The 27,845-nt window shown below is 41.0% G+C and overlaps 4 protein-coding genes across 6 annotated transcripts; 1 reads left to right on the forward strand and 3 right to left on the reverse strand.

Annotated features, from left to right (window-relative positions):
* Positions 1–695: 695 nt before the first annotated feature.
* prpf19 (pre-mRNA processing factor 19) lies at positions 696–7,016 on the reverse strand. The gene is made up of 16 exons (XM_030739137.1): positions 6,998–7,016; positions 6,642–6,791; positions 5,578–5,654; positions 4,033–4,174; positions 3,342–3,415; positions 3,179–3,244; positions 3,020–3,061; positions 2,813–2,887; positions 2,649–2,724; positions 2,450–2,559; positions 2,182–2,337; positions 1,995–2,064; positions 1,734–1,907; positions 1,437–1,519; positions 980–1,085; positions 696–884 (listed from the first exon to the last, which is right to left on the reverse strand). Exons 1-16 carry the CDS (start codon positions 7,014–7,016, stop codon positions 787–789), a joined length of 1,518 nt encoding a protein of 505 aa, XP_030594997.1. The 3' UTR covers positions 696–786.
* A 412-nt stretch (positions 7,017–7,428) lies between these two features.
* On the reverse strand, positions 7,429–13,295 carry LOC115786896 (uncharacterized). 2 transcript variants are annotated; one of them, XM_030739381.1, is made up of 11 exons: positions 13,217–13,295; positions 12,797–12,854; positions 12,245–12,259; positions 12,023–12,153; positions 11,795–11,930; positions 10,501–10,785; positions 9,983–10,321; positions 9,699–9,883; positions 8,589–8,690; positions 8,394–8,492; positions 7,429–8,306 (listed from the first exon to the last, which is right to left on the reverse strand). In XM_030739381.1, the coding sequence occupies exons 2-11, from the start codon at positions 12,846–12,848 to the stop codon at positions 8,088–8,090; spliced, it is 1,563 nt and encodes a 520-aa protein (XP_030595241.1). In that variant the 5' UTR covers positions 12,849–12,854; positions 13,217–13,295; the 3' UTR covers positions 7,429–8,087. The 2 variants fall into 2 exon arrangements, with proteins under 2 accessions (XP_030595241.1, XP_030595240.1); XM_030739380.1 differs by having other exon boundaries at positions 7,430–8,309.
* Positions 13,296–15,656: 2,361 nt separating this feature from the next.
* LOC115787326 (uncharacterized) lies at positions 15,657–19,852 on the forward strand. The gene is made up of 10 exons (XM_030739986.1): positions 15,657–15,715; positions 16,069–16,111; positions 16,954–17,099; positions 17,251–17,383; positions 17,516–17,785; positions 17,868–18,152; positions 18,251–18,405; positions 18,486–18,605; positions 19,093–19,137; positions 19,255–19,852. The coding sequence occupies exons 2-10, from the start codon at positions 16,072–16,074 to the stop codon at positions 19,432–19,434; spliced, it is 1,374 nt and encodes a 457-aa protein (XP_030595846.1). The 5' UTR covers positions 15,657–15,715; positions 16,069–16,071; the 3' UTR covers positions 19,435–19,852.
* A 4,216-nt stretch (positions 19,853–24,068) lies between these two features.
* LOC115787355 (transmembrane protein 109-like) lies at positions 24,069–27,739 on the reverse strand. 2 transcript variants are annotated; one of them, XM_030740030.1, is made up of 4 exons: positions 26,691–27,739; positions 26,310–26,369; positions 25,028–25,130; positions 24,069–24,752 (listed from the first exon to the last, which is right to left on the reverse strand). In XM_030740030.1, exons 1-4 carry the CDS (start codon positions 26,892–26,894, stop codon positions 24,394–24,396), a joined length of 726 nt encoding a protein of 241 aa, XP_030595890.1. In that variant the 5' UTR covers positions 26,895–27,739; the 3' UTR covers positions 24,069–24,393. The 2 variants fall into 2 exon arrangements, with proteins under 2 accessions (XP_030595890.1, XP_030595891.1); XM_030740031.1 differs by lacking the exon at positions 26,310–26,369.
* Positions 27,740–27,845: the final 106 nt, after the last annotated feature.

Here is a 27,845-nt window from a genome sequence, read left to right on the forward strand (position 1 = left end):
TTGATTGAAAGGGAATTTTTCATATGAAGCTAATGAGCAGTCAGTGACTAATGTCACAACCTGAAGTTACGGTTATTCCAGCTGAGGACCCAACAGTGACAGACACTTGCATAGCAATACAAAAGATATTTTATTTTATTGTAAAAGGGCAGATGTGCAACACGGAGAACAGCAGGTAATAAGAAATACACAACTGCGGAAAAAAAAAAGAAATGTTTAAATGGAATCAATAAGACAGGAAATTAAAGACGGCAAAAGTTTTCACAGAAGAACATCAATCTCCTACACCCGTTGATCTCACTGTACATGACTACAGATGCATCTTATTTTACCCTAAAGATAATGAAGCTGGTCTACATTAAGAAGCAATCATAGTTTCAGCCTGAGTACATTTAAAATTTGTACCAAAGGCAAATGAAAACATCCCCCTCATACACACACACACACCAAAAAAAAAAACAAAACAAAAAAACTACAGTAAAATTATAATTGCTGACGAACTGGAAAGGAACTTAAAGGCTTTTCATGTTATTTTTCCATCATTTAGATTTCAAACACATAAAGCCGACAAACATGTACTAACCATGCTGCTGTGGTTTCAAATTGCTGACAATCTCATGGGATTTGTTCACTGGATATGAGAACTAACGCACTAAAAGAAGCAAAGTTAGCACAGATTTTTTTTTTTTTCTTCCTTTTTTGACAATTACTGGGTCATGGGTAGCGGGCAGCTCTGACAGACTGTTCTCCTCTTAGTTGTCCTCCTCCCCTTGAATTTCTGCTTTTCTACAAACTGTAAAATTTGAGGCTTCTGTCCATCGCTGTAGAGGTCAGGAACCGGGCATTTTCTCCAAACGCCACTCCAGTCACCAATCCTGTATGGTCTATGATTTAAAACAGAAACAGCAGGGGAAATGTCATGTCACATGCATGCTGGATGAACATCTGTAAAGAGATTTGACATGTTTTTCTTCCACACCTGTGAAGTTGAGGACCTCAGACCACTGCTTGCAGATGTAGACACGGATGTCAGACCCTCCTACAGCCAGGTAGGTACCACTCTGATCAAACACGAGGGACTTCACCTGGAATAGAGAAGCAAACGGATTAAAATGAATTGGACAAGAAGGTCAAAGCAAAGACCTAGAAGGTCTACAGGTCACAGGGAGTATAACACAATACAAACCACAAACTGAGTCTCATGCGCACAGTTCGGCTTAGTATAAATGAAGAGAAAGCAGAGGAAAACTGTTAATCTGGCTCTTTCTAAGGTTAAATCAAACTTACCCTGACAGCTTATTTAACAATTCTACAGAAATGTGAGACACTGAGTATTAACCATAAACATTTCTCTCTGGGTGCAGTGATATCCTAGATGTGACTAAGACTCTTTCTCAAAAAGTTAAATTCAACAGGAGAAGTCCCAAATTTCTAACCTCATAGTTGTTGTCCAGAGTGATGGTCTTGAAGTTCTTCAGTTTCCTCAAATCCCACAGTTTCAGAGAGCTGTCCTGGGCACCTGGAGCACAGCAGACAAGAATATTCATATTTATTTTATTTTTTTTTAAATTGTCAAACAATTTTTATTCCAAACAAAGATGCTGATAAAACTTCAAGATACGGTAAGTCACTGACACATGAATCATTTTTGATACTCTAAAATGTTCCTGCAACTTTACACACATCAAAGACTTGTAGCTAAACTGTGTAAGATCGCCATCAGTCAGTCTCACCTGTGGCCAGATAGTATCCGTTCTCAGAGAAAGCAATGGAGGTGACAGGTCCAGAGTGGCCTGGGAAGTTAGCCACGTTGGTGCGCTCCTTCAGATCCCAAATCTTGATCTGGGAGTCAGCCGTACCGGTGCCAAAAATGAGACCATCGGGGTGGAACTGAGCGCATGTGAGAGCTGAGGGGTGCAACCACAAACATTACGCCTGGAAGAGGACTGTTACTGAGGCTCTCAATTTCATTTAGCTGGAAAAATGAAACTTACCACAGCCAGCACTTTCATCAGTAACTTTGGTGAGGACTCTGCCAGTCTGGATATCAGAAAAGGCCCAGTACTGCAGAATAAAATGATCATAACTTAGACCGGTGAAGCCGTTTAACAGCAAAAAGATTTGATTGTTGAATAAATATTCACTGAAATTTGAGGTCTGTTGGTAATTTCAAGCACACACCTGATCCTCAGAGGAGCTGAGCAGGTAATCTCCAGTAGCATGTAGAGAGAGCCCAGTGACGCCTGCCTCGTGGGCACGTACCACCTGCACACAGTTGCCCCCGGTGACAGACCACACACGGATGGTGGTGTCTGGAGAGGCGGAGAAGACCACCGACTAGAGGAGAAGAGCGAGTGAGAAACAGCGGATTTCAGGAAGAATATTTGTCATGTGCCTCAATCTATTCTTCAGCAGCTTTGGTTGCAAGTTTCCATTAAGGAAGCATTACCTGAGATGGGTGGTAAATGACAGAGGTGACCTTCTTGGTGTGACCCTTGAGTGTTGCCACAATCTGCTCCTCATTCTTATCAAACACCACCACGTTCTTATCAGCTCCACCTGGGACATAGAAGTAGTTTGATATCAGATTCTTTATCTGGCATGCCAAAAAAAAATTAAATACAGAATGAAAGATGCACTCAGCGTACCAGTGAGCACTTTGTTGGTGTCTGAGGGACACAGATCCAGAGCCAGGATACCAGGCACGCTGGCACTATGAAGACCCTGAAGGCAACACGAAAGAAAACGTTGATGCATCGAATCACTGAGTGAAACAGATGCATCCTTGCAATTGTGCAGAATCAATACTCACAGCATGGGAGGCCACTTGGCGGTATTTGCCGAGATCCTCAGCTCTAACCAGATCCTCTGGGACAGTTTTGCCTCTCTGCAGAGAACCACAGTAAAGCAATTAATTGAGAGAGAGTAAATTATGAACAAAGAAACTTGTGGTAAAGTGGCTACACATTAAGAAGAAACTGCAGCACAGACATAGCAACATACTACAGAAATATAATACCTTCTTTCTCTCTGTAGTGAGGATAGTAGCCTTGTCTTGGAGCTGCAAACAAAAAAACAAATATATTGAAAAACAAACTCAAAAAAAGGCCATTTATAACCAAACTATGAACTTTGGCTTAAGTCATTAAGATTGATATAACCTATATATATATTTTACCTTCTGGATGATTTCTGGGGTCATTCCCACTTGTTCACTAATCTCCATAGGCTCTCCACCAGCACCCTGAAATAAAGCAGGCAGAATTAAAGATTGTTAGAAGGCATGATGAGAAGTTCTGATTATTGTCGTATTAGCTGAAAATAAAAGCCCAGCTACTCACTGCTGCAGTTGGCTGAGAAGCAGGGACTGCCTGAGGGGCAACCAACCCAGCCTGGGGTTTAAGTGTGGCAAGAGCTGTTAAAAGGAAATGGGCTCAGTGAGAAAAGAACAACACACATAATATCAATGAGCTCAGGTTAATTTAGGAGTAGATGGTTAAAGCCATTTCTACATGCTTCACAACTATAATGCAGCTTTTTCACTAATACCTACTCAGCTCGACTCAACTCGGCTTTTAGGGTTTTCCCTTAGGTGTTAGTACCTGGTACCAGGTACTTTTTTTTAGTACCTACTCAGCTGGGGTTCCAACAGTGCTTAGTGATCTGAAAATGTGACACCAACAGAATGCATGCTACTGATTGGCCAGGCTGTGATGTCACTAGATGAGTCATGAGAGCGACTCCTTCACAAGAATCAAACCCGCCGTTTCTCAAACCCGGGAACGAGGGAAATGGCTACACACTAACCAATGCAGACAACTGTGTGCTTGGTGTCTAATGACAGAATCCAGAGGAATCTAGACTGTTTGTATCGCATGCAAATGACATCAATGGACTTTCAGGCTGTCTTGCTGAGGCAGTATTCAATTGTAATGGAAAATGAACAAAATCAAGTAGAGCAGAGTCGAGTCAAACCGGTATTAGTGGAAAAGAGGCACAACTGTGCAGACACCCAAACTGCTGTGAACCCACCTTCTCTTGCAGCTGTGACCTCTTTGGTGAGTCGAGCGATGACTCTGCATGCGGCATCATGTTGATAGAGGGCGTGTGAAAGTTCTTGGCGAGTAGTCTGCAGCTGCTGCCGCAAGGTGAAACTATGAAGCATAACAGCATCCTAGAACAGAAAAAATAGAATAAAACAAGATATTTTTGGCAAAGCAAAACTTTGCAATTAACCACAGAAAAAGGGGGATGTGGACTACCTTGTATTAGACATTATTATTTTGCAGCACAGATGAGAGCTATAGTATGCTGGTGTAACCAATCATATAATGCACAATGGAAAAACACTGAAGAGAAAATATCTCCCATTTCCACACAACCAAGTTTAGCTGATAACATTTTACAAGGTTATATCAATATTATAGATCATCTATGGGTGAAATTGACTTAACATATGGAAAACCTACAAATAAACAAACTAGAGGGAGACATTACAATCCTTAAACTGTGTGCATATGGCTCTGATTTCTCACGAAATAAACTGGATACCACATTTAAAGACTGGGCAGCTAAAGGAGTAATAGTTCTGTGCAACATAAAGAAGGATAACGGCTCTGTTTTGAAATGATTAAAGAGAAAACAAAGATTTCTATTAATATATGCAGACGCAACACTATGCTGATAGGAAGGTGAAAACATAGCTGAGGCAAGTGACTATCTGAAAGGGCTATTTAGAAAAACATAACATTCAACTTCAGACATTAAAACAGAATGGGAGAAGGAAGAAGTTATCATTAATTATGTCTGAGGAGGAATGGGCAGCGATATGGAGATTTCAATGGAAATATAAAAGCTCACAGAAATGTACAGTTTGGTTGGAAGATTTTTTATTGCACCGTCTCAGAAACCTCACTATGGTCCTAAACCCTCATCTGATGGAGAAAAAGTGGAAACCAAAATACAAACAACTACCATGTTTTTTTTACGACTGTCCTGTTGTTAAAAATTATCGGAGAGGGACACAAAGTGCCCCGCAGGCCATTTTTAATTGTAATATTCCCCTAGAAAAGAAGTCTATATATTTTGAGTATATACCTACAGAATGGATGAGAAGAGACAAGTACTTAATGAACATCCTGCTGCTGGCAGACTCTTACTAACTGGTTATTACAGGAAAGCCCAACATTAAATACACAGAGGGAAGTCACAATCGACATTTATAAAATGGAGACAATAACAATGATAAATCCAAAGAATTTGTTTTATACTGGGTAAATGGGTTGACTATGTAACACCAAATTTTTTGTTGTTTATTTGGATTAGTAGATCACTCTCTGCTTGCTCAAAGTTTCTCCTTTCCCCCTTATCTCCTTTGGTATGTGTTTATCTGTAATATGTAGTGTTAGACATTAATAATAACAGTAAAAAGGGGAAAAAAATGCATCTAAAAATACAAAATAATTCTAATTAAAACAAACAAAAAAACAACCAATTTAAAAACAGGGATTATGGGCAATAGTTACAGTATAAAAGTGCTTTATTCTTTACTACCTCATCAGGGTTTACAGGACTTACCCACTCATCTTGAAGGGACTTGAGAATAGCAGGAATACTGGTTGCTGATGGTGCCTTTGGTCTAATAGGATGGGCCACTAAAAGAGAGGAAGTGTCGTCAGTCAGTCATCAAGGTTTATTTATGATGACATTTGAGTCTTTAAGGGCACATGCTGCAGGATACGTAAGCAAGCCTTACACACATGACACAATTTCATAAGATGCCTTTGAGCATCACAGCAGCTGAAACAACTGCTCATACAAGAACTTGATTACCTCGCCCACCGATAAGTGGAGGGCGGTTATGTTTTCAGTTGTGTTGATCTGCCTGTTGGCAGGAAAATTCTGAACGGACTTCGATGAATATTTCTGGAGTTGTTGGGGGTGGTGCCAGGATCCAGAATGCTGAAAACGATTTATGATTTAAGTATGACAACACTGAGTGGTATCTATTGCAGGACAGTATTGGAAATTCTCACGTGACCAATCCTATATTCAACACACCTTAATTGAGTTCTTTAATTTTGTTTCTTACTTAACTAATTAATAAATATGAAGCACTATTCTTGTAATACTTTTCAATCTCCTGATATCTTTGCACTGCCCTAATTTTGGCATTCCTCTGACTTTTCTTTGGGAAAAATTGTTTTCAGTGAGACAGCACATTCTTTGCATCGTTTTTGTTGAGTGGTTGATTAATTAATGGTTACACATACATTTGATGACAACTTCACATTTGCCATACTTCTGCCTTTCCTTCTTGACAAAAACCATTCAAATCTCTTTAAAATCAAAGGAAAATTACGAACTTTTCTGCGTGCAATTCACTTTTATGATCACAGTTTTTCAGATCCTCGTGGTAAAAGAATACATGCTATAGTAGTTAATTGGCTGTATCTTCATTAATTTGGGGGCTACTGATGTGGTTTTGGTTTAAAAAGTTATCTTTTTCCATGCGCCTTTCATCTTCACAGTTCAGCTATAAGTGGAAATAATGACATTTTTTGTAACATACGTAATTACACCACTGATAAAGACCTATCTCACAGAAACTGCATTAATCTGCATGATCGTAAATTATCCACCTTTGATATCTACGAGCTGCTCCTCGGACAGCGGCTGCCCGTTCATGGGGTCCGTCCCATTCTCCGCGATGTACTTCTCGATCAGCCTGCGCTCAAACACCTGGTTGGACACCGGGGAGACGCACGGGTGCTCTGGCACTTCGTTGGAAACTGTGAAAGGGTTCAGTTTCAGCTTTAATATCACACAATTGCCCACAATTCAAACACGTATACACACAAAAATGAGAGATTGCTAAACTATCTCAAGCAGAAGGCGGTACTGCATGGCCGCTAACGCTAGCCAAATCAGCTAGCAGCGTCAGCGCCGTGCTGAGCTAACCGGCCTCCGTCATATCAAATAACTCAGCTTCACCTACTTGCACAAACCAAAGCCATCTTCCAGACGGAGTCCTAACAGTCTCGTCTTAAATGTGATTTATGCTCGAGTGTATTTGGAAGTTGTTGCCGCTAAGTTAGACTTTACTGCTGTTTGGAAGTAGCACGCTGTCCTTTCATTGCCGCTACAAACGGAGATTCTTCTTCTTCTACGCTGTGTAAGCATCAATCCAAGACTCTGCCCCCTACCGCCAGAAACACATCACTGCGCCGAGGAGAACCGAGGGAAATGCTTAGTTTATCACTTCACTTCACAGCTTCTTAAATGTAATTGCAAAACATTACAGTTAAAAAAAAAAAACGATATTGAATATATAATAATATACATAGATTTAATTATAGCTTTATTTAATCATTAGTTCCAGCCAAACGGATGCACAACACCTGAAGATATTGAAGATGTGTGTTAAAGATACTTTTTATTGAGTGATGACAATTTGACATTATGAAAATATTATGAGCAGCAGTTCAGCCTGCTATGTTGGTGGAAAGATTTGGGATAAAATTTCATCCCACACATAATATTCACAGATTAATTGCAATATTTGGTGCAACATGTCACATAACTATTATAACTAGAATTACCCCAAAGATTTAATACACTTCAGCTGCATAAATCATTAAAAAATGCAGGCAAGATATTTAGAATAATAATTAAGTATGGACAACACAATGGGTTAGCGCTTAAGTTAATGCCATATTGCTGTACAGTATTTAAAAATTATTTTTTTTTAAACTTTACCACAACAACTGGTGTATAGCCCTAGAGACCATCTTGAACACAGGAGCATACACAGTGCAGATCATATTTATTGGTCCTGAGGGTCTGGAGGTAGGTAACGGCAGGAGATTTCAGGAGCACCATCAGGCAGTACAATATGAGACAGGAAGGTTTATGCTCAACTCATGCTTCAGAAAAGTTACATGAAAACATCACAAACCAAACTATTAAAACTGTGCATAAGGCACAGGTGAGGTTTTTCTTTCTGCCAAGAGCATAACTTCACCGTTACTGTGATTTCTCCATGCCGCACAATTCTTCTTCCCTTATTTCTGCTCCAGGTCTCTGTTTTATGAAAAGTTCAGATTCTTCGACGTGTAAACACTGCAGGATTCAGAGGTGTCCGTGTCTAATGGCAGTGTGGAAAAGAAATCTTGTGAGTTGCTCCCCCTTCCCTTATCTCCGTCCTTATTGATCTGGAATTGAACGCAGTCCTCGGATGAGTGAAGGCAGTCTGAAGCCCCGGGCACCGGGAAGGAAATCTTGTCCTCTTCCTCATTAGATTTGACCTGCTAACAAGGGATGAAGACACAAGTTTTAAAAATATTTTATTAGTCTGTAGCATCCAAATACTCACAGCTGGAGAGCTGTAATACCTCAACAGGTAAATTCTGTCTAGGGGAACTCCCAGTTGTTGGTCTGTGAATATCCTGGTTCTCAGCTCTTGGAGACTCTGCCATTACAGGAGAATATCCCTGGAAATACAAGCAGCACATATGCACACAGACACAATTCCATTTAATGATTTCAGCTCCCTTTTTAAACTGATTTTATTAGTTAATCAGTCTTACAGTGTGAACAGGACTGGCTCTCGGGGTCCATTTTATTGTTGTTCCAGGCTGCTGAGAGTAGCTGTAGTGGCCTGGGGGCTGAGGAGAGGGCTGACTGTAGTGCTGCAAGAAAAACACGCAAACATAAATAAACCAGAACGCCAAAAGAGAATGACATAGGAGCTCATCCGGCTCACAGACCATCACAATTCACAGCTTACTGCTCGTAAAAATGACAAATGTGACCTTGACCTTGAACATAGTTTGGGTCATCACTGTGTGTGAGGTTCTTGTGAATTGCAAAGGAAAGGCCAGATGATGGATGCCTCGCCACGGCAAGAGCTCATCTGAGCTAACAAACTGAGTGCAAGGAAGGAAGGCGTATAGTCCAAGAGAGAAAAACAGGACTAAAACAGCTGGCCTCATTAAGAGCATGTTATGGTCTGCTGCTCCCCTCGTTACTGATGTGTGCAGCCAAGATCTTCAGAGCTCTATAAGGATTTTGGAAAAAGGAATGTGGACAGAATATAAAGATCTACAATGTATTTGAAATAACTTATCCCACTGAATGAAAGTATCTACTAATTCTATAAGTGATTTTTAAATACATATTTCAGCCCATCAAACTGTTTGCTGGCAAAAAAATAAATAAAAAAATCCAAAAATGTTGAAATTTCATAACTGGTCCTGCATGTGACACTTGGAGCTGACAAAGTGCATGCATTTGCAAAAAGAATGACTTGACAGCTTGTAATCATGTATTCAACTCTGCATCAAAGAGTGAGGCCATCTGTCCAAAAGTTTCAGCAGGGTAGAGTACCCTAGTAAATGGCATGAAGAGAAGAAATGGAGGAACATAGTATGGTCTAGTAAAAAAATATATAGAAATGTAACTGTTTTTAGGGGACTCTAACATCGTGTAACTGGTTGAAAATTTGTAATTTCTGCTAGAGGCGGGAACTGACTTCTTCTGAAAAATTTCATTTTCCTCATGGCTGTGTTCAGCTATAGAACCCTTATCTGCAGGAACTGCTTCAAAGAAGATCAAATGGCTTCAAAGAGAAAATTTGTTTGTCAAAATATTAAAAAAAAAAATGAAGTCAGCACATCAGTTTCTCCTGGTTTCCTCACCTGGATGTTGACCCTGGGAGGGTTGGCTGGCGGCGTGCGGTTTGTTCTGAGGCACGTGATGATCTGGGAGAGGCTGCAGTTCGGGTAGCGCTTCATGAACAAGATGAAACCAGCCAGGGACACGAACATGCCAGAAGGAACCGTAACGGATTTGAGGAGCGCTCGCCAACTGCCTCCCCTTTTTTCTGGGAAGATTGAAGACACGTGGATATTAGGAGCAGTGGCGACTGTGAATCAAACAACCGCAGAGTGACGCATGCTTCCAAAAACATGGCGTAACCCACCGATCACGTGCAGGTAGGTGGAGGATACCAGGTTGCCATTCCTGTCTTTGATTTCATACAGCCCATCATGCCGTGAGGTCAGTCTCGCAATGACCACCTCGTAGATGGAGCCGTTCCTACTTAGTGAGATGATACCCCTGTAGCGCATGTCATGGTCCATTATTTGCCCCTCGCGAATGAGATGCACAGGGCCACGTGGGGGTTTGGGGTCAAAAGGGCCCAGGGAGGATTCGTCAGGGAGTTGGCCAGGTGTAAAGATGAGATGGGCATGAGGGAGAGGCAGAAATAAAGGCAGGGTTACGGACTCTTTGGTGAAGCGTGTGACGTTGAAGGCGTGTCCTGCATCCATGTGCGGGATCGTGAAAAAAAGGAATAGCAGAGAATGAAGGAAATGCAGAAGTATGAGAGGGTACCAGACAGAAAGGGAAGGATAAAACAAAACCATCAGCACTTCAAAGTCATAACGTTAAAGGTTGTCAATCAACTTCTTAAAACCCACGTGATCGGCCTCTGCTCACCACGGACAGTGAGGGTGCTGCGAGACAGCACCTTCCCGTTGTCGTCTCTCATGGTGTAGTTGCCTTGGTCCGCTTGCGTCACTCTCTCCGCCACCCAGACCTTCCCCCCTCTCAGCAGCCGTCCCCGCCCGGCGTCGCTGGTTTCAGGGTCTGTCCGGTTCCACAGCACAACTGGTGTGGACTCAGGCGGAGAACCCCGATGAGAGAACTCCAGCAGGGAGCCATTTTCAGGGATGGCGTGCTCAAAGTTCTCCCCGTAGTTTCTGCGGTAGGGCTTAATGCATTCTGAAGGAAGGTGAGGAAATATGAGAGAAGACAAAAAGAAACCAAATAAGTTCATTTAAGTATAGTATTATAAGTATTATCATTTCTTTCTATTTAATTGAACTGGTGAAGATTAAAATAATCTTGCATATACTCTTCTAACATACATCAGTATACTGTATATAATCACAAATCTTTATGTTAAGTCAAAGTGAGCTTCACCCACCGGGTGAGCTTTGTGAAGCGCACGGTATTGTGTTTAATCAGTAAAGTGTGGTGTTTACGTATCTGCTGGTGCACCTACAGGGGCAGTTTAACACGGGAAACGAAGTCTAAATGGCCTGAAATATTCTACACTCGAATATTTCAGGGCAGCCACACGGGCATCATATCATCACACAGGTTATTTTTGCAACCTGCACCGCAGCTCTGAACTTTTCTAGACATTCCCAGAAGGAGGATTACGTCGCATGTTTCAGACATTTAACATACCTGAACGTCCCAGCGTCCTTGTGCAAAGTCCTTGAGGTGTCTGACTGAGCTCATGTGAGGAGAGCAGGCAATGAATGAATGATGAATTCACAGCTAGTGAGTGAGTCATCATGTGTGCCGCTTCCTGCACACTGTAACCAGGCAGCTTCCTCGTCTACACCAAAAGGAGTACTTCGAGTAGTGTGAACACGTCCGACTGTCTCGTGTTGGTTGTGTGCCACATGTGGAAAAGGGTAAGTTTTTCAGGGAAGGATGCCAATAACGAGCTCTTCTCCTGTGTCCCACTGAGTGGCTAATTGCTGGTCAGAATAGTTGCTACAATGTCTCTACTTTTACTGAATCGTTCCATTTTCAGTAAAAGTAACAAATACACTGCCAGTATGAATTTAAAGCATATGAATACATCCAGCTATTAGCTAAAAGAGAATGAAATTTTTCATTTCAAGCCAGTCAAAGAGGCAGGTGATTGATAAATTATGGCTCTCGTGCATCATGAAACAAAGCAGTGCGTTTGACCAAAGAGAGGCAGCTGTCATACCTGAAACAATGAGACGGACGGTCTCGTAGGTGAATCCCACGGACAGTTTGTTGGCATAAAGACCCTGGTCAGCATGAGTCACGTCTTTCAGGACTAAAGACTTATCTCTGGTCCACTCGAACCGTGGGTCCTTAACCTATAGTTGCACGACAGATCAATTTTTAGGTAACACAACAACCAAACACACAGACACGCACAAAAAACAAGCGCTGACACATGTCCGCTCACAGTGGTTTTCTCGAGTAGGATGCGTTTCGGTCCTTCGGGATACGGTGTAAAAGTCACGATTCGAGACGTCGAGTCCACCGGTAAACGAAACTCCTTCCCGACACAAACAGTCTGGACTTTTTCTCGGTCACCTGTTGTGGTACAAATGAAAGTCAGCAACATCTTTGGAGACGATCTGCAGGTGAAGGATGGATAAGAGGCAAAATGTGACTGCTGACTCACCTAGTAATTCCCAACCTGCCAAAAAGGTACAAGTAACATAATTAATAATTCTTGTCCACACAGTGTTTAGACTTGACATGCAGAATGTAAACTGTATTACATTTGTAAAAGTTTTAACTACTTTATTAAGGTTATTAGGTAAGATTAGTTAGGATCAACTATTTCCTGACAGATTTTAGTTTTTACTGTGATTTCACTGTACACAATCGTAATATTACTTTACTTGTACTCTAAATATACTGCCTTTATACCCTTTCAATGCATATTTTTCTACTGCTTCTTCTCTGTGTACCTTACCCATTTATTATACTTAAAGGATGCAATGATAGAAAAAGGATATTCTCTGTTCTGTTCTATTTTATTCTGATCTTCATATCTGGATTGGCCACTCTGTCTTGCCTTTGTTTGATGGAATCTGAGACTCTTTACTGAAATGGCTTTCTGGAGACATGCTGCAGATTATGGGGATCATTATCCCCCAAATTAAATACCAAATGTTAGAGAGAGAGAAACACTACAGGTAGTTTTATTAAGATGTGGCGCCACACTTACCCAGGGAAAGATGAAGGGTAAAAAGTGCACTCAAGAGGACGCAGGTGGACATCTTCTCCTGTAAAAGACAGCGGACTGTTTCATCTATAAACGTAATTGACATTCACCTCAACCTTCCCCTGAAAACAAGCGGCCAGACGGGACATCCGATCATCAATCAACAAGCTACAGAAGCGGGGAGCTCAGCGGCAGACCAACTGATATGTGTGCAGACTCAAAACCATGCACACTGCACACATTCAGAGGGCTTCGGCGCTGTCTCCCATGATGTCCTGCGCGCTCTTTGAAGTCATGTCCACTCAGGTGTCCAACATGTTTCCCATCCTCTGAACAATTACACAGCTTTACCGGGGGCTGCCGGGCCGTCACTAACCGATAATGAACAAAGCATCACTCAGTCTGAGTGTAATGCGAGCTCACCTGCGGGGTGTGTGAGAAACAAGTCCACCGATGGGCAATTTTTTTTTTTTTTTTTTTTAATGTGGATGAGGATAAGAGGATAACAACGTCCTCTGCAGAGCGCGCATGAGCACTGACCCCCGCTTCTGTTACGGCGATGGATACGTCGTATTCTCGGCCGCTTATACGCGAAGTGCGTCACATTTTGCAGCTCATGTAAATGCCCTGTTAGCCCAAGAGAGTGCACAATTGCAAAGGACACACTTGAAATGAATACACTTGAGAGTTTGCTGACCGATTGTATTAAACTATTTCCGACTGATGTGATGAGATGATCTTAGAAAATATAATCCACTGTAAAAGATTACACCACCCTGTGAAATGTGAATCCCCTCAGTTAATATAAGGATTAATGTTTCCTGCTATCGCGGTAAAAACAACTCTAATGTGCGTATAGGAGATGACAGCTTTTCTGACTCGGTGGGATTCCTTCAGTCCTACGGAATTCACTTGGAAAGTGACGGTGGCCTGAAGAATTTCCTGATTTCTCAAGGAAAAGCAGAGCAAACAGCCACAATCTCATAACAGAAGCATGTCATGTCATTTTTTTTACTCTTTAAAATGCTTTTGTTTATGGATTTATGGTTCTTACCTCTCAGCCTAAAAAAAGCTGATGGGGTACTGTCGTCACCCCGCCGGGTAGGCAGGGGGGCGGGCGGTCAACTTTCAACTTTGTGACCTAGGATTTTCAAATTGATACCATAGATGCATCTACTAAAAAGAAAGAAAGAAAAAATTTCGGTCGACTTATTTCTAACTGTAATAATCACAGAAAGTGAGAGTAGGACTTCTATGGTGAGTAGCGCTCATTCACACAATCTCAAGTCTGAAAAACAACGTTTGAAGGTTTGGGACTATTTTACAAGTAACGTAAAGTGGTTTGTGCACCACAAACTCGTTGGCACAAGTTATCCAGACTCTTCGCACGTTACAGGCTTTTTTTTTTTTTCCGTTAGCCGGCTTGACAAAACGGATAGCCCCAGCCGGAGATAACGGGAATCACGACAGTGGCGATCAACTCTCTTTGTTAAGCTGGGCTTTCAGCTTTAGGATCTTTGCGCGCTAATAGAAAAATGGCCCTTTTGCGGGTCACGTGACTTTTCTTCCAACAGGAAATGTCCGCCTACTCCCGTTAGCAAATGTTATCAGATGATGATGATGAAAAATGCATACCTCTATCACGTGCCTTCAGCTCCACACATCACTTGTTTGTTGCTTTTATCATTACATTTTGAGGAATTTTGCGGGCAAATTTTAAAAATAGTATTTTTACTGTAAAAAAATGCAAGCACTAAATGCAATTATGTGTGTGTGTGCGTGCGTGTGTGTGTGCGTGTTTTGTAAATCCTTTGTAAGCCGAAACTCGTATAAAAGTTTAGCAGTGCTTTGAGAAACATGTTTTTTTTCGTAAAAATATGCAACATTCTTCTTTGTTTGCATTGCATGAACATGTCTGACTATACATTGACTCTCATGATTTGAAAAAAGTAATGATTTGAAAGCTTAATTGGGTTATATTAGATACCAGAGAAGCAGCAAAGAGGAGACAAGCTGGAAAATTATCTATAATTGCCTGTTTTTAAGAATAATCCCCATGTTCAGAAGTATCCAGTGTAAGGCTGCTGTAGTTTAAGCAGTGTACACTGTTACACTGTTATTGCAGATATTTATGGGGAGATGTTCAGTGGCCTAAGTTCATTTTCTGAAAACTCAAAATCTTTTTTCATAACTTTACTCGTTCTGTGATGCAACAGGCACAGAGATATTTGGACTCTTTATCTCCAGTGATGTATGTAACAGGACCCCAAAGACTGGTGTCAGTCTCTACATTTTCCAGATGGTAACCCTGACTTTCTGTTAAAAACTTTTTTTTTTTTTTTTTTTGCATGATTCTAGAAATAAAACTGACAAAACTTCCGAAAACAATGTCGGGACTTTGTCCAACTCAGCTACGTCTTTCGGGGACTATTCTGCAGGTGAAGGATGGCTAATGCAGCTGTTGAGTCACCTGAAAATTCCCAACCTGCAGAAAGAGTATAAGTAATATAAGTTATTCAGTGCTCAGACCTCTCATATAGAGGAAATTATGCTACCACTTTGTAATAAATTTTATAAATACATTCATAAATGTTTTACAGGTTGGACAATAATAACTACTTTATTAAAGGTTGTTATTCTGTACACTCTTCTGTAATAGGACACTAGGCTCAGCCTAAAAACCATGCCCAGTGTTTTCTATACAAATTTTCTACCCTGATTTTATTTCTAAATCAATATTCTGATTTCCATTGGACAGTATAAATGATCAGGGCAATGACGTCAGGGTTTCTGAGCAGGGAGACGACGTCAGAGTTTTAGCCTCGCCCGTTGCAGCTCCTGGGTTGTTTCCAGGAGTTGCAGGGGGCGACTCCCACACAGCTCAGGGGTTCTACACGGATACGTTGTTACTATTATTTTGCTGTAAGTACGCAAACTCTGCTTCGTCATATTAAAAATAAATAAATAAAATAAATAAATATTATTATTATTTTTTAAATTGCACATTGCTTGTGTCAGTCCGGTTTTAGTGCTGTCTGAGTTTAGATGACCCGCAGTTTGTGTGAACCATCGGTAAACAAACACCGCTAAAATACCTCCAGAACAAAGGCAAATGTTTAGACGTTTTTGTTTTTTCGGGATTCGTTTTGGTGTTAACAGATGATTACACCACAAGCTTCCATACTGCACACACTTGGGGTTGGAAACAAACAAAAGGACAAAAAAAAAAAAACATACACTAAAACACAAACAGCCCCTCCCTTCTTTCTCCGCAGGACATGTTGCTTGTGTTTTTGACAGTTTCCGGTGTCTTCTTTGGTGAGTCCAAACCGATCACATAATGTCACACCTGAACACACGAGTTTGAGATGAGATTTATTTATACTTAACGTTTAGCAGTTTCCCCTCCACGCACTCAGTGGGCTCTGGACGCTACGTGTACCCGTTATCCAAGCTCTGTTAAGCCGCACCTGCCTAAAGACGTTTGCTGTTGCGAGGTTACTGCAAACCTCTGCAATCAGTTCCAATCAAACGCAAAACACAAGAACAATAGGCATCATCACTGCACCCATCTGCTATTCCTAGAATTAGTGCTTGGTACATTTACAAATAGGTTAATTGAGAATTAATTAAATAAGCAATAGATTTAATTAAATGTAAATAAACATACAGTTGCAGATTTGTTTAGTTTTATAGCTCTTTTCATTATTCATTCTCAGTCATCTCTTCATTTAGATGTAAAACGTTATACACATACAACTTTTTTGTCCATTCATTTCCCTCATTCAGCTGATAATAACCTGGTTTAATCCTGATGCTTCGTGTTGAATGTGAGTTAGTTCTTCAGACTGAGAGGTATACGTTCATTCTACCTCGTGTCCTGGGGCTGAGGGGTCTCTAGGAATGTTTTATATGCCTCTGCATTTGTGCAAATCTGGTGATGCTCCAGAATCTTGTGTTTATTTTCATTTCAGAATTTAAGATTTTTATTTTTTTTTTTGTGGTAAATTTATGGACTCTTAAAACATTTCACATTTTCACTAAATATTTGTGCATTTGATGAAGTAACTTGTGTTACATTCTGCCCTCAGATGTTTGTGGTTTCAGTACATTAATGCTGCTCCACCTGTCTCTTCCTATCTTGCATCTTGCTGTGTTAGCCCTTGCAGCTAGTATACAAACTGATGTGGTGTGCTATGGCAAGAGTTGGCAGTTTCCATCGACTTATAGACACCTCCTTCATTATGGACTATACTTCACTCAAAGTAATGGAGGCTCCATAAAAACTGTGATAAACAATGGGAAGGTGAGCAGCTTCAGGTGCTATGTGATCATTACACAACTGGAATATGATAAATGTCAGGCCTCTGTTCAAAACTAGTAAATCATAGTATGAAGGACAATGAATAGAATTTGTTGTAACCCAAATAAATGTATATGTGTTGTCTACCTTTCAGATATTAGACCCACGCTTCCGAGTCTCTCCTGACTCAATTTATCTTAGCGATGTGACTGAAAGAGATGAGGGAGTTTATACTCTCTTACTTGGTGGCTTCAAACCTCTTGATGTTGTTGACTTGAAAGTGTTGGGTGAGAATTTGAACTCTATTGTATATTTCTATTTACATAAAACAAATATATACATATGTCTGTTAGGTCCATATTCCTAAACACAAGTCCACTCTGGGTTTTTTGGGGGTTTTTTTAAATATGGATTTTCAGAATGTGATGAAGAGGTCACAAAGGATTACTTCTCTACGTGGGCATACTCTATCCCTAGAGGGGCTGAATTCCTGGAGTTCACGCCTCTTCACAGTTGGAACCAGGCAAAGATCCTGTGGAATCGCACAGACCCTGAGGTCAGAGAAATCAGGGCACAGGTGGAAAACAACATCTGGGAGCTTTCTTACCTCACTCAGGCAGACAGTGGCTACTACAGCTTCAGTGATCAGGACCACTCTGTGCTGGCTAGGGTGCTGCTCAAAGTACAAGGTGATGTGAGAAGCTGCATGCAGGATTTCTGCATTTTAACAGATTAAATGTACTTATGAAGTCTAATCTTTGTCACTAATAGAAATAACAGTACACTATGACGCAAAGGCGAATGAGCGCTTCCTTGTTGCATACCCTCTGGCTGTTAAGATGTGGTCTGTGACTTTCACGCCCAATGGAGAAAAGGAACCCAGAACACGGATGAATGGCAGTCTGATCATAAAAGATAACTGGTTCTTTGACAGAATTCAGGCAGTGACACAAGGCATAGAAATTGATCCGGTGGAAATGATCGACTCTGGCACATTCAAGTTCAGAGACCCAGAAGGCAACTTGGCCTTGATTGCACGGGTGGAAGTGAACGAAGGTGAGCAAAAGAACATTTCTCCTCCTCAAAAGTGATTCCAACTAACATTAACTCCCACCCTCTACCCTGTTCCCTAACTTTTCTCTATGTTTTTACAGGATTTAGATCACAAATTATATTATTTGCTCTTATTGCCTTGGTTGCCTTCATGGTGACTGTCTGCTGTTGGTGCTGTTGTAAAAAAAGGTGCTGTAAAAAGGACAAGTCTGCTCCTCAGACTGCAGCCTCACCTGCACCTGCTGTCTATCATCATGTAAGTATTCTTTTGAATGGGTATTAAAATGCCCGCTGTAATGTGGCATTTTTAGTTAAATATCCTCCTTCCAATTACAGAATGAGAATCAACCTCAAGGTTCAATTTATTCATCTGAACCACCTCCTCCATATTTGCCTTATCAGCCTGTGAATTCTCATGTTTCTGATCAACCTACAGCTACCTCCCCTGAGCCACCGGTAGGTGTGAAGCGTGATTTATACTTTTATACTGTCTTGAAAACAAGTAAATTTTGTGGGTCGGTGTGTTTGGCCTGCTCCCAAGTATGTGTGGTTTGTCGGTATGTGGCTGTGATGTACAGCTAGTTTAATGGATGTGTCCTCTTTAATTTACTCTGCTTAAAGAGTAAACACATCCGAATGTATCTGAATATGTACTGAACATGAATTTAAAAAGTTGATGTTCACATAAGGGTTTAGCAGTCAGTCTTTTTAGCAATAATGCTTCTCATTATGAACTGTACATTTGTACCTAGCCATGGCATAGAAATTGTAATGCAGGGGAGAAATTTTGCCAATCTGATATTTTGGAAATTTGGGAGAAAAAAAATATGATTTTAGCACTTCACAAAAACTTGCCTGGCCTTCCCAAACCGGAGTAGGACAAAAGGAAGGTTATCACTACAGTGATGACTGATGTGCTTTTTTCCTTTTTCCTATTTTGCAGGCATACCATGAAGTGAGTATCCATGTGAATCCCTCTCAGCCTGAGGTACATGCACACAAGCAGACAGAAATCCCCGTGAACACACATGAACCAGAATTTCTTCATTCAGGACTCACTTTACCTGCTGATCTAACACACTTCTTTCCCCTTTGCTGTCTCTAGGTTGCACTTCCTGGACGGCCAGGTTCCACTCCAAGTTCCTCAGTCAGATTGGACTTCCTCGCCTCAGACCCGGAGCCACAGTTTGAAATGAAAGGATTAACCGTGCCCTCTGCACCTCCTCTTAGTTCAGATTCAAGTAGCATAGATGTTTATAACTCAGAAAAACTTAACTTTCTGTAAACAGAGTGCTAAAAATTCAGGTAGAGTTCATGTAGAGTTAAATTCAGATGTACAGATTTTGTACGCTCAGATATTTTATCTATTGTAAGTTATTCTCTGTTATCTGTGGTTTGCTTTTCCTATTTTAAACATGCAGCAGTTTACTCCCTTTAAAAAATAAACAAACAAAAAAGAATGAAATGAATAGCAACTGACCTGGGTCACTGAACAGCTGGCAGTAACTAGATAGTGAGAAACTGTGGAATCCCAGATTTCTAGGTAAGGAGCCAGTCTGTTTATAGTAGCATTAATTCTAGGCCACAGCATTATTGATTAGCCTGTGATGGCATCTTCTGATTGGCTGAGCGTTGTCTAACATGTTGGTCAGGGATGACTCATGGCCATATAACTTGTCATTAAGCAATATTAAAGCCATACCTCCTGCTCAGCAATATTGCTCAAATCCTTTAAAGGATATGGTTGCATTATGTTTTGTAGATGGTTACCTTATGATTATAGTGATGTTATTCATAATGCATTGATAACAGCAGATTATGTAGTCATATTCCTACATACATATGAGTATAATATGATGTGAATCCCTTGTAAGTATGCATTATGTCTGACTTATTGTTATATAAACAGACATTATAGACATTATGCAGTATGCACATTTTCTAATTTGTTTACAATGGAATTTTTTTTGTGTCTGTTCTTGTGCCTGTTCTAGGATGTGGTTACCAAAAAGCATGTTAAAGATAGTCATAGAATATCAATTTCTTACAGCATGCTCACAATTGTTTTTGATTTAATGAGTATTGTTAATATTGAAAACGTGTCTGCTGGAATATGTGTTATTATTATTTTCAGATTATGAATACAATAACTCGAGAATGTCACCTAGTATTTTCAAATTGATAGTATCAGTGCAGCTACTAAAAATCTCGCATGAGTTCAAATGTCGGTGACTGTGACCTCAAGGTAAAGTTCAAGGTCAAAGGTCAAGTTTTCTGATAATCTTGTGAAAGCGATAACCTAGGATATTCAAATTCATACTATAGGTGCATCTGCTAAAAATCTTGCACAAGTTCAAATCTTAGTGAATAAGATTGCTGCTGCTACATAGCAAAAGAAGCAACAACATTACACCAGTCCTTGCACCCCTTCACTGGCTACCTGTTAGTTTTAGAATTATTTGAACCTATCAATTCTAAATTTTACTAGAATTTTACTGGTTGTTTTTAAAGCCTTACACAGTCAGATTCCTGCTTATGTCTGTGAGCTGCTGACACCCTGTGAGCCTGGCCGCTGCCTGACCTCTACCAACAAGGTCTTGTTAGTGGTCCTAACGACTCGCCTGACCACTAAACATGATCAAGCTTTGCAGTTATTTAGATACACATATTACAGCGTCAGTGACCCTATGGCCTTGGCGGAGGTTTGCACTCTCTGAGTGCTTCTAGTTTTTTTATATACCTATATCAACTTTCAAAATAGCATTTAATTTTTTGAATAATTTTGACTTCATTCTCAAAATTGACAGTAACAACAAAAAAGATCCTAGATTAAGTAGAAAGATCCAAGATTAAAGAAGTAGTCCTTTGAGTTCACCCTCAAAACGGTATTTTGAGAATAAACTTTATTTATAATTTCAATATTAAAGTTGATATTATTACAACTTTTTTCTTAAAATAATATTTGGATTAAATAGGCCACTTGTTTGTAGGGTCTTTACCCACAATACAAAGCGCCTTGAGGCGACAGTTTGTTGTGATTTGGCGCTATATAAATAAAATTGAATTGAATTGAATAGTATTTATCTAGAAATTTTGATTTTATTCTAAAAAATAAAAAAGATCCTAGTTTAGTTAAAAATAATATTAGGACTTTTGATCAGATCAATCTATTGACCTTGAAGAAGAGGTCAGAGGTCAAATGTGACATGATATTTTAAATCTTTATTCTGTACTTTCTATAAGTTGAAAATACACAGCAGACGTGTAAGAATCATATAAGTTTTAGAGCTATATGCCAATAACCAATAAATCATTAAGTTGACCTTGAACTCCTTGGAGCATATAAGCCAAATTGTAATGGATTGTTAACGCCACCCCACTCTACACCCCTACAGAATAGATTAAAAACTTTTCAAGCTATTGTGTTTACAGACAGAAACAATGCCACACGCAAACGCTGCCAAAAACATAACCTGCTTGGCCGATGTAATTAAAGCCCTTAAAGGCACCACGAGTACCATCAAGGAAAGGCCCTTTTGGGTGGGCTCACAGAAGACTTCCCATCACTCTGCTTCTGTTTTACGCCACTGACAGCGGAGCAGTGCTTAATAACTCTGTTTGTAAACCCTTTTCTATTGTGCCTGTATTTATGTAATTGAATCTGAAAGAAGTCCATATACTCCAAACATATGCAGCTTTGCTTTATGTGAATCTTTTTAATCTTTGGCTTATCTAATTTTTTCTCAAGACTTTGTTATTGTGTTTTTTTTCTACAACTGTACTAACCTTTTCCCACAGGCCTACTATAATTATGCTGACCTACAAAACAATGAGAGCAGTAACACTAACAGTAAATTTAAAGGCTCTAAAAGCCAAAATACAGTATATAACAAATATCAATTTAGTCAAGTCATACACAGAGTATACAGCTAAATGAAATATTGTTCCATAGAAAGCAAGGGGAAACAATAAGCACACAGTCACACACATTGAACAATAAATAGTGCAATGTTGAACACAATTTAACAACAGCACTCACAATATGACAAAAAATATTGCAGCTGCAAGGAAACTAGAAAGGCTATGACAGCAGGTAGTGAATTAGATACTGACCTTCAGCAAAGTGACGGTGCATGGTCATTATGTGGTCTAGAAATGTTGGTGACACAGTGTGTAATTTTGTCCCTCTGCACAACCACAGTAGATTTGAATTAAAACAATCTGAGGCTGAAGTGCAGACATTAAGTTTGATTCAAAGGTTGAACTAAAGTGTTTTTTTGACTGTGAGGAATTGCAGCCATTTCAACCTAATGTCATGGCAGAGTGTGTAATACACATGCTGGTCCACCATGTGGATGTCCCGCTTTGCCTGTAATGGACACGCATGCAATGTGGCACCCCTGCTGGTACATCACAGTACCAGCAGGGGGCCATATTTTAAAGCCAACAAGCTAGATGGCTGATATGCATTTATATTTGGCCTCCCCACACCTATTGTTTCATCTTTTCTTTTTCTTAAGTAATCTTGGTAGTGTAGTATTGTTGAAATGGCTTCTGCTGCACTGCAGTATGCATTCAGACCACTCTTGCAATAACACACAAAAAAAAATACAAACCTAAACATCAAAATCTCACTTCAACAACTCAAGGACTTTACAGAGCCAGCTTCTACTTCTATTATTACACATCCATCCATTCTCTTCTGTTTATCCTGGTCAGGGTCACGGTGGGGGGGGGGGGGGGGGCTGGAGCCTATCCATGCTGTCATAGGGCAGGAGGCAGAGTACACCATGTACAGGTCACCAGCCTGTCACAGAGAGAGACAGACAACCACACATACTCACATTCACACCTATGGGCAATTTAGAATAACCCCAGTAACTGCATATCTTTGGACTGTGGGAGAAAACCGGAGCACCAGGAGAAAACCCACGCAAACATGGGGAGAACATTCAAACTCCACACAGAAAGGCCCGGGCCAAGGTGGATTTGAACCCAGACCTTTCAGCTGTGAGGCAGCAGTGCTAACCACCACACCACCTTGCTGCTCTTAATATTGCATGTTTTATCTTTTAAATACAATTCATCAGATACACATTTAGCGGCACCCCTTTAACATTGTTTTGTCTTTTTCTCTCCAATGTGATAACGAAAAAAAAAAAAAAAAAAGTTTGATTTCACAACAGATCTGGTCCACTTGGCACTCCACCACAGCACGGTGTAGGAGGACTATGACTATGGATGCTGTGGGATGAGCAAACAGGAATAATCATTTTGGCACTGAGGTTAGGTTGTTCTACTCTTTTGGAGTGGCAGTGGGGGTGGAGCTTGGTGGTTAAAAACCCAAAGAATTAAAAAGCTTCCAGCTGACGGAGCAGTGAGGAACCAACCAGGCAGAAGGGGATTGAAGAGGCACAGCTGTAGTTAATTGATCGTATGACATAAAATATGAGATTTGTTGTTTGATGCTTCTGTTTATGAAGCCTAATTTAAGATGCCATCAATGCAGGGAAGGTTTTCAGTCAGGCTAGCTGCATGGCTTAATGGAAGATTATGCCAGTCTGGCAGCTGGTGACCACTTCAGTCCAGACTAAGTTATCAGTTGGACGGGCTGCCATGAAAACCTGACATGGACTTTCCCTTAGTGTCACCAGCAGGTCAGAGTTTTCAGTTTTTGGATCTCAACATCTGCTCATGTTGAATTCATGATTCTTCAGTGGTGACCCCAAAACTTTGCTTTATTGTCCAGTGCTTGCAAAGGAAATGCCATTCCCATTAACAAGTTCTCATTGTTCACGGTCTTGGCCTAGCACACTGTTGGACATGGTTAAAAAAAAACAAAAAAAACCTTAACCTTGAAACTGGTGAGTGTAAGTGCAGAGCTGCAGAGTTTGCACGACTGAAGACTTTTTGTTCAAAGACTTTTATAAAATATTTTATTTTGTTTGAAATGGTGCAACAGACAGTGCAGAAAATTACTGTTATGATCTCATTTGTGGAATTACTTCCTGTTTGCACAGTAGTTTTTTTTTTCTTGTGTAGCCTTTCAATACATTTTGTGCCAGTGATAATGATTGTTTATCATGGTAAACACATTTCATGTGGTTTGATTGCAGACAAAAAAAAAAAAAAAAACATTTCTGATTAAAAATCCCAGAGATTTTTTTATTACCCATATTTGACACAAACATAGAAATCAGTTACTATTTTCTTAACTTGCATTATTGTCACCTTTGTCCATCTATCACTGCTCCCTTTTCTTATTCTCTACTGCGTTCACGCGGCCCTCCAGGCGGCTCAGTCGGTCTTCCACTGCAAAAGACTTATCAGAACCTGAAGTGAGCACCGTCAACAAGACGCATACCAACACTAGGAAAGCCAGTCGAACTGCTGTGGTGTCTGCAGAGGCCTGCTTATCAGTCACTATCAGTCCAAAAAACCAGAGTCCCAGGACAGTTTTGATAATCCAGAAGACCTGCCTTATCACACCAATCAGCAGACGCAGAACAATGGACAGCAACCAGTATGCAATGAGGGCTACCAGACCCCACTGGGCGACAGCGGTCACACCCTCTGGAGTGAAGCGGGGCAGGGTCAGTGCAGCTGTGGAGGGAGGAAATCCAGCTTAGCCATATTGTACAAAGGAATAAAGCTTACTTGTCTGCTACACAGGAAGCACCAGGAGTAAACACTTTAACTTAAAAGGGAGTGGCATACAAATTCCCCAGAGGGAAAGGCAAGTCTGCATATTTTCACATGCACTTTTAGTGCCGTGGAGTCACTTTTACTCCAGCAAACAACTTTAGGTGAGCACACAGGGAACAGAAAGCAGGGCGTGCAGCAAAGCATAAAAAACAGGGGCTCATCCTGCTACCCACCATCAAATCCAGTGACTCTGAGGATCTCTGTGACGTAAACAGCGATGACGTTTAGGCCGCTGGCAGCTCCTTCAGCCAGGAATCGGATCACCATCTCAAAAAACTGCAGCAGTGTGTGAGGAAGGTGGAGACATGTTTTTAATTTGTTATTACGCAAGGCAACAATGAAGTGAGACAGCATTCTGGCCAGATTGAAAATTATGCAGCGAGGACAGGAAACAACGTGCAGGCAGTGTGAATCATAATGCTTACAGGACCAGCTGGTACAAACTCACAGATCAAACTCACTTGGGAACTTTAATAGACTGTAAGTGCTGCCGAGCAGCATCTTAAGATAGAAGATCTGCTGTATTGCTGACTTGGACAAACAGCTGTGTGTGCTGGTGACAGCTGGACAGCACCCCTCTCTATTCCTGTGCGGCCTCAACTTACCACCTCACACAACAACACATACAGTAGACAGACACAGAGTCCAGCAAGGCCAAGGGGAGCCCAGTGAGTTGGACACATATCTTATCTGCACCTGTTGTGCTACACGCAGGCACATACATAAGGACTTCATGCCAGCGCCTGTGTAACTCATAAACAGATGTAATTACTTTCTATTGGTTTTTTTTTATTTTCAAACAATATTTTTATCTGTCAAAATCTAAATCTTCCCTTTTTTTAAGGCTTCCAGCAGCATAATACAATCCTTACTTTGTTATTACACTATTAATGCCTCAAATCTGATTGGGGATTATTCTTCAAAGAGGTTTTGTCAAAGATTTTGCTCTTTTACGCTAAATTTACTGGGAACTATCAGTGCAGCGTTCAGATCTTTGGTCTTACTGAAAATCTGAAGTTTTGGAAAGAGACGATGATTGAAGAGAGGCTTTATATTTCAGAGTGAGGACATGTGGAAAGTTAACTCAAACACACTCTTTATCGCGCATTGAGACCAGGTGGGTCATTCTGAACTGCTTCTGTACGATGAGGTTGCCAGCACACATACAAAGGCTCACAAGTGAGCCATTACATTCAAATACCACTATAATGAAACCCACAGTTTCACTACTCTCTGCGCTATTCAAGATTCAAGAAGTTTATTGTCATGTACACCGCAAAACACTGTGGTTATGCTGAGCAATGAAATTCTTACTTGCGACTGCCTTACAAACAATTGAAATAAGCAACTAAGTTAAGATCAAATTTAAGAACTAGGACGTGGGCTAAACCAAACACGTGTGAGGGCTCAGTTTAAGGCACCATGCCAGGGTAACATGAGGAAAGCGTTGCTTACCATGGCCATTGTACGGACGTTCTCCTGGCCAAGCAATGACTCAAGAAACAACACTGCTCTCTGAGGAAAAGGCAGCCACCGCCAGTGGAAGCAGGGAGACATATGAGTGTGTGCAAGTGAGCAGAGAAGATGAGGGGATCAGGAGGGAGATTATCAAGTTGAAGAGCACAGGGAGAGGAATGTGTGTGAAGGGTGAAGGGATGGATGGAGAGAGATTTAAAGGTTGGAGCTTAAAAATTAGTAATCAAGTAACGTTAAGCGAAAAGAGAGAATACTGAAAGCACAGTGAAGTTAGACCAGTGATAATGGTAACAATTAAAATCCACTTCCTGGTGCAAGGAGGAAAGGAGTATTATCCAGCGGTGCACCTCCTCTCTTTACCTCAGCCGCTGAGCGTATCACGCTGGTTCCCACCAACGACTCCGCGTACCGGTGGATCTCCTGGCAGGTTCCCGCGAAAAGGGTACCCAGGGTGACCACCGGTGGGCTCTCCGCCTTGGCCTTCTCAGCTCCAGCTTCGGCTCCAGCCCAGCCCAGCGTCAAGCCGAGAGCCAACACACAGACAGTAAGCAAAACCCGAGCCATGGCACATCCACTGCGCTCGCACTCAGACGCACAAAGAATCACTGTGGGGAGGTTTGAGAACAATAGAGAGAAAAACGTGCCAGCTGAACGCGGACAGGTTCCCGCTGCACCTCAGAGCAGGTTGAGCAGCTCGTGTTCAGTGACTCAGACAGCAAATCAAAGACTTAAAAATGGCTTCTGTTGGGAGCACTCACTGGCTGCACGCTGCGTTTTAAATCAACATGTAGCACAATAGGCAGAGAAATAAGAACAAGAACGCGCACGCTTTTAAAAATAACCGATTTAGGTGTTAAATTTGAAACTCAGAAAGAAAGAAAAAAATACTGGTTAACAAAGGCTCCTCGGAATCGATATGATCTGAGCGTTTAATTATAAACTCTGACAGCGCTGCAAAATATCCAATCCTGGACCGCTCCGCTCCTCAAGGACGCTCCAGCATTAACTGTGGCGGCTATATTTGGTAAGAAACCGTTAAAGGCTTAGATCCAGAAACGGTGGAGACATAAGATCATCAGTCAAAAAACAACGGAAAGTTACAAGTGAAGAAGAAGCACAGCAGTGTATGTATCCAAAAGTGGTATTCTCATGTGCAGGTTTGCAAGGAAAACGGCAGAAACTCGGTCACTGAGCTGGGCACGAGTCTCCCAAAGCTTCTTATTTCAGCTCTGAGCTCCACACCGCTCCTTTGTCTCTGAACTTGCATCAAATGCACTACTGCGATGGATTATGTTGCATAACTTATTTTTAAGAAAAAAAAAATCTTTCCACAGTTCCCGTCTGGCACTCCCTTCCTTCTAGCGTTTCTAACGACAGTTTCCAGCCTGCAAACACGTCTGAGTCTTTGGGGAACGGAGGGAGGAGGAGGAGCAGCAGCAGGAGGAGGAAGGCGCTCTGCTGAAGAGGGATAAATAGAGATTTGCACACTGGGACTTGTGGTCTAATGCTCCAGGT

The sequence above is a fragment of the Archocentrus centrarchus genome, chromosome 10, assembly GCF_007364275.1.
Source record: "Archocentrus centrarchus isolate MPI-CPG fArcCen1 chromosome 10, fArcCen1, whole genome shotgun sequence".
Taxonomy (NCBI): Eukaryota; Metazoa; Chordata; class Actinopteri; order Cichliformes; family Cichlidae; genus Archocentrus; species Archocentrus centrarchus.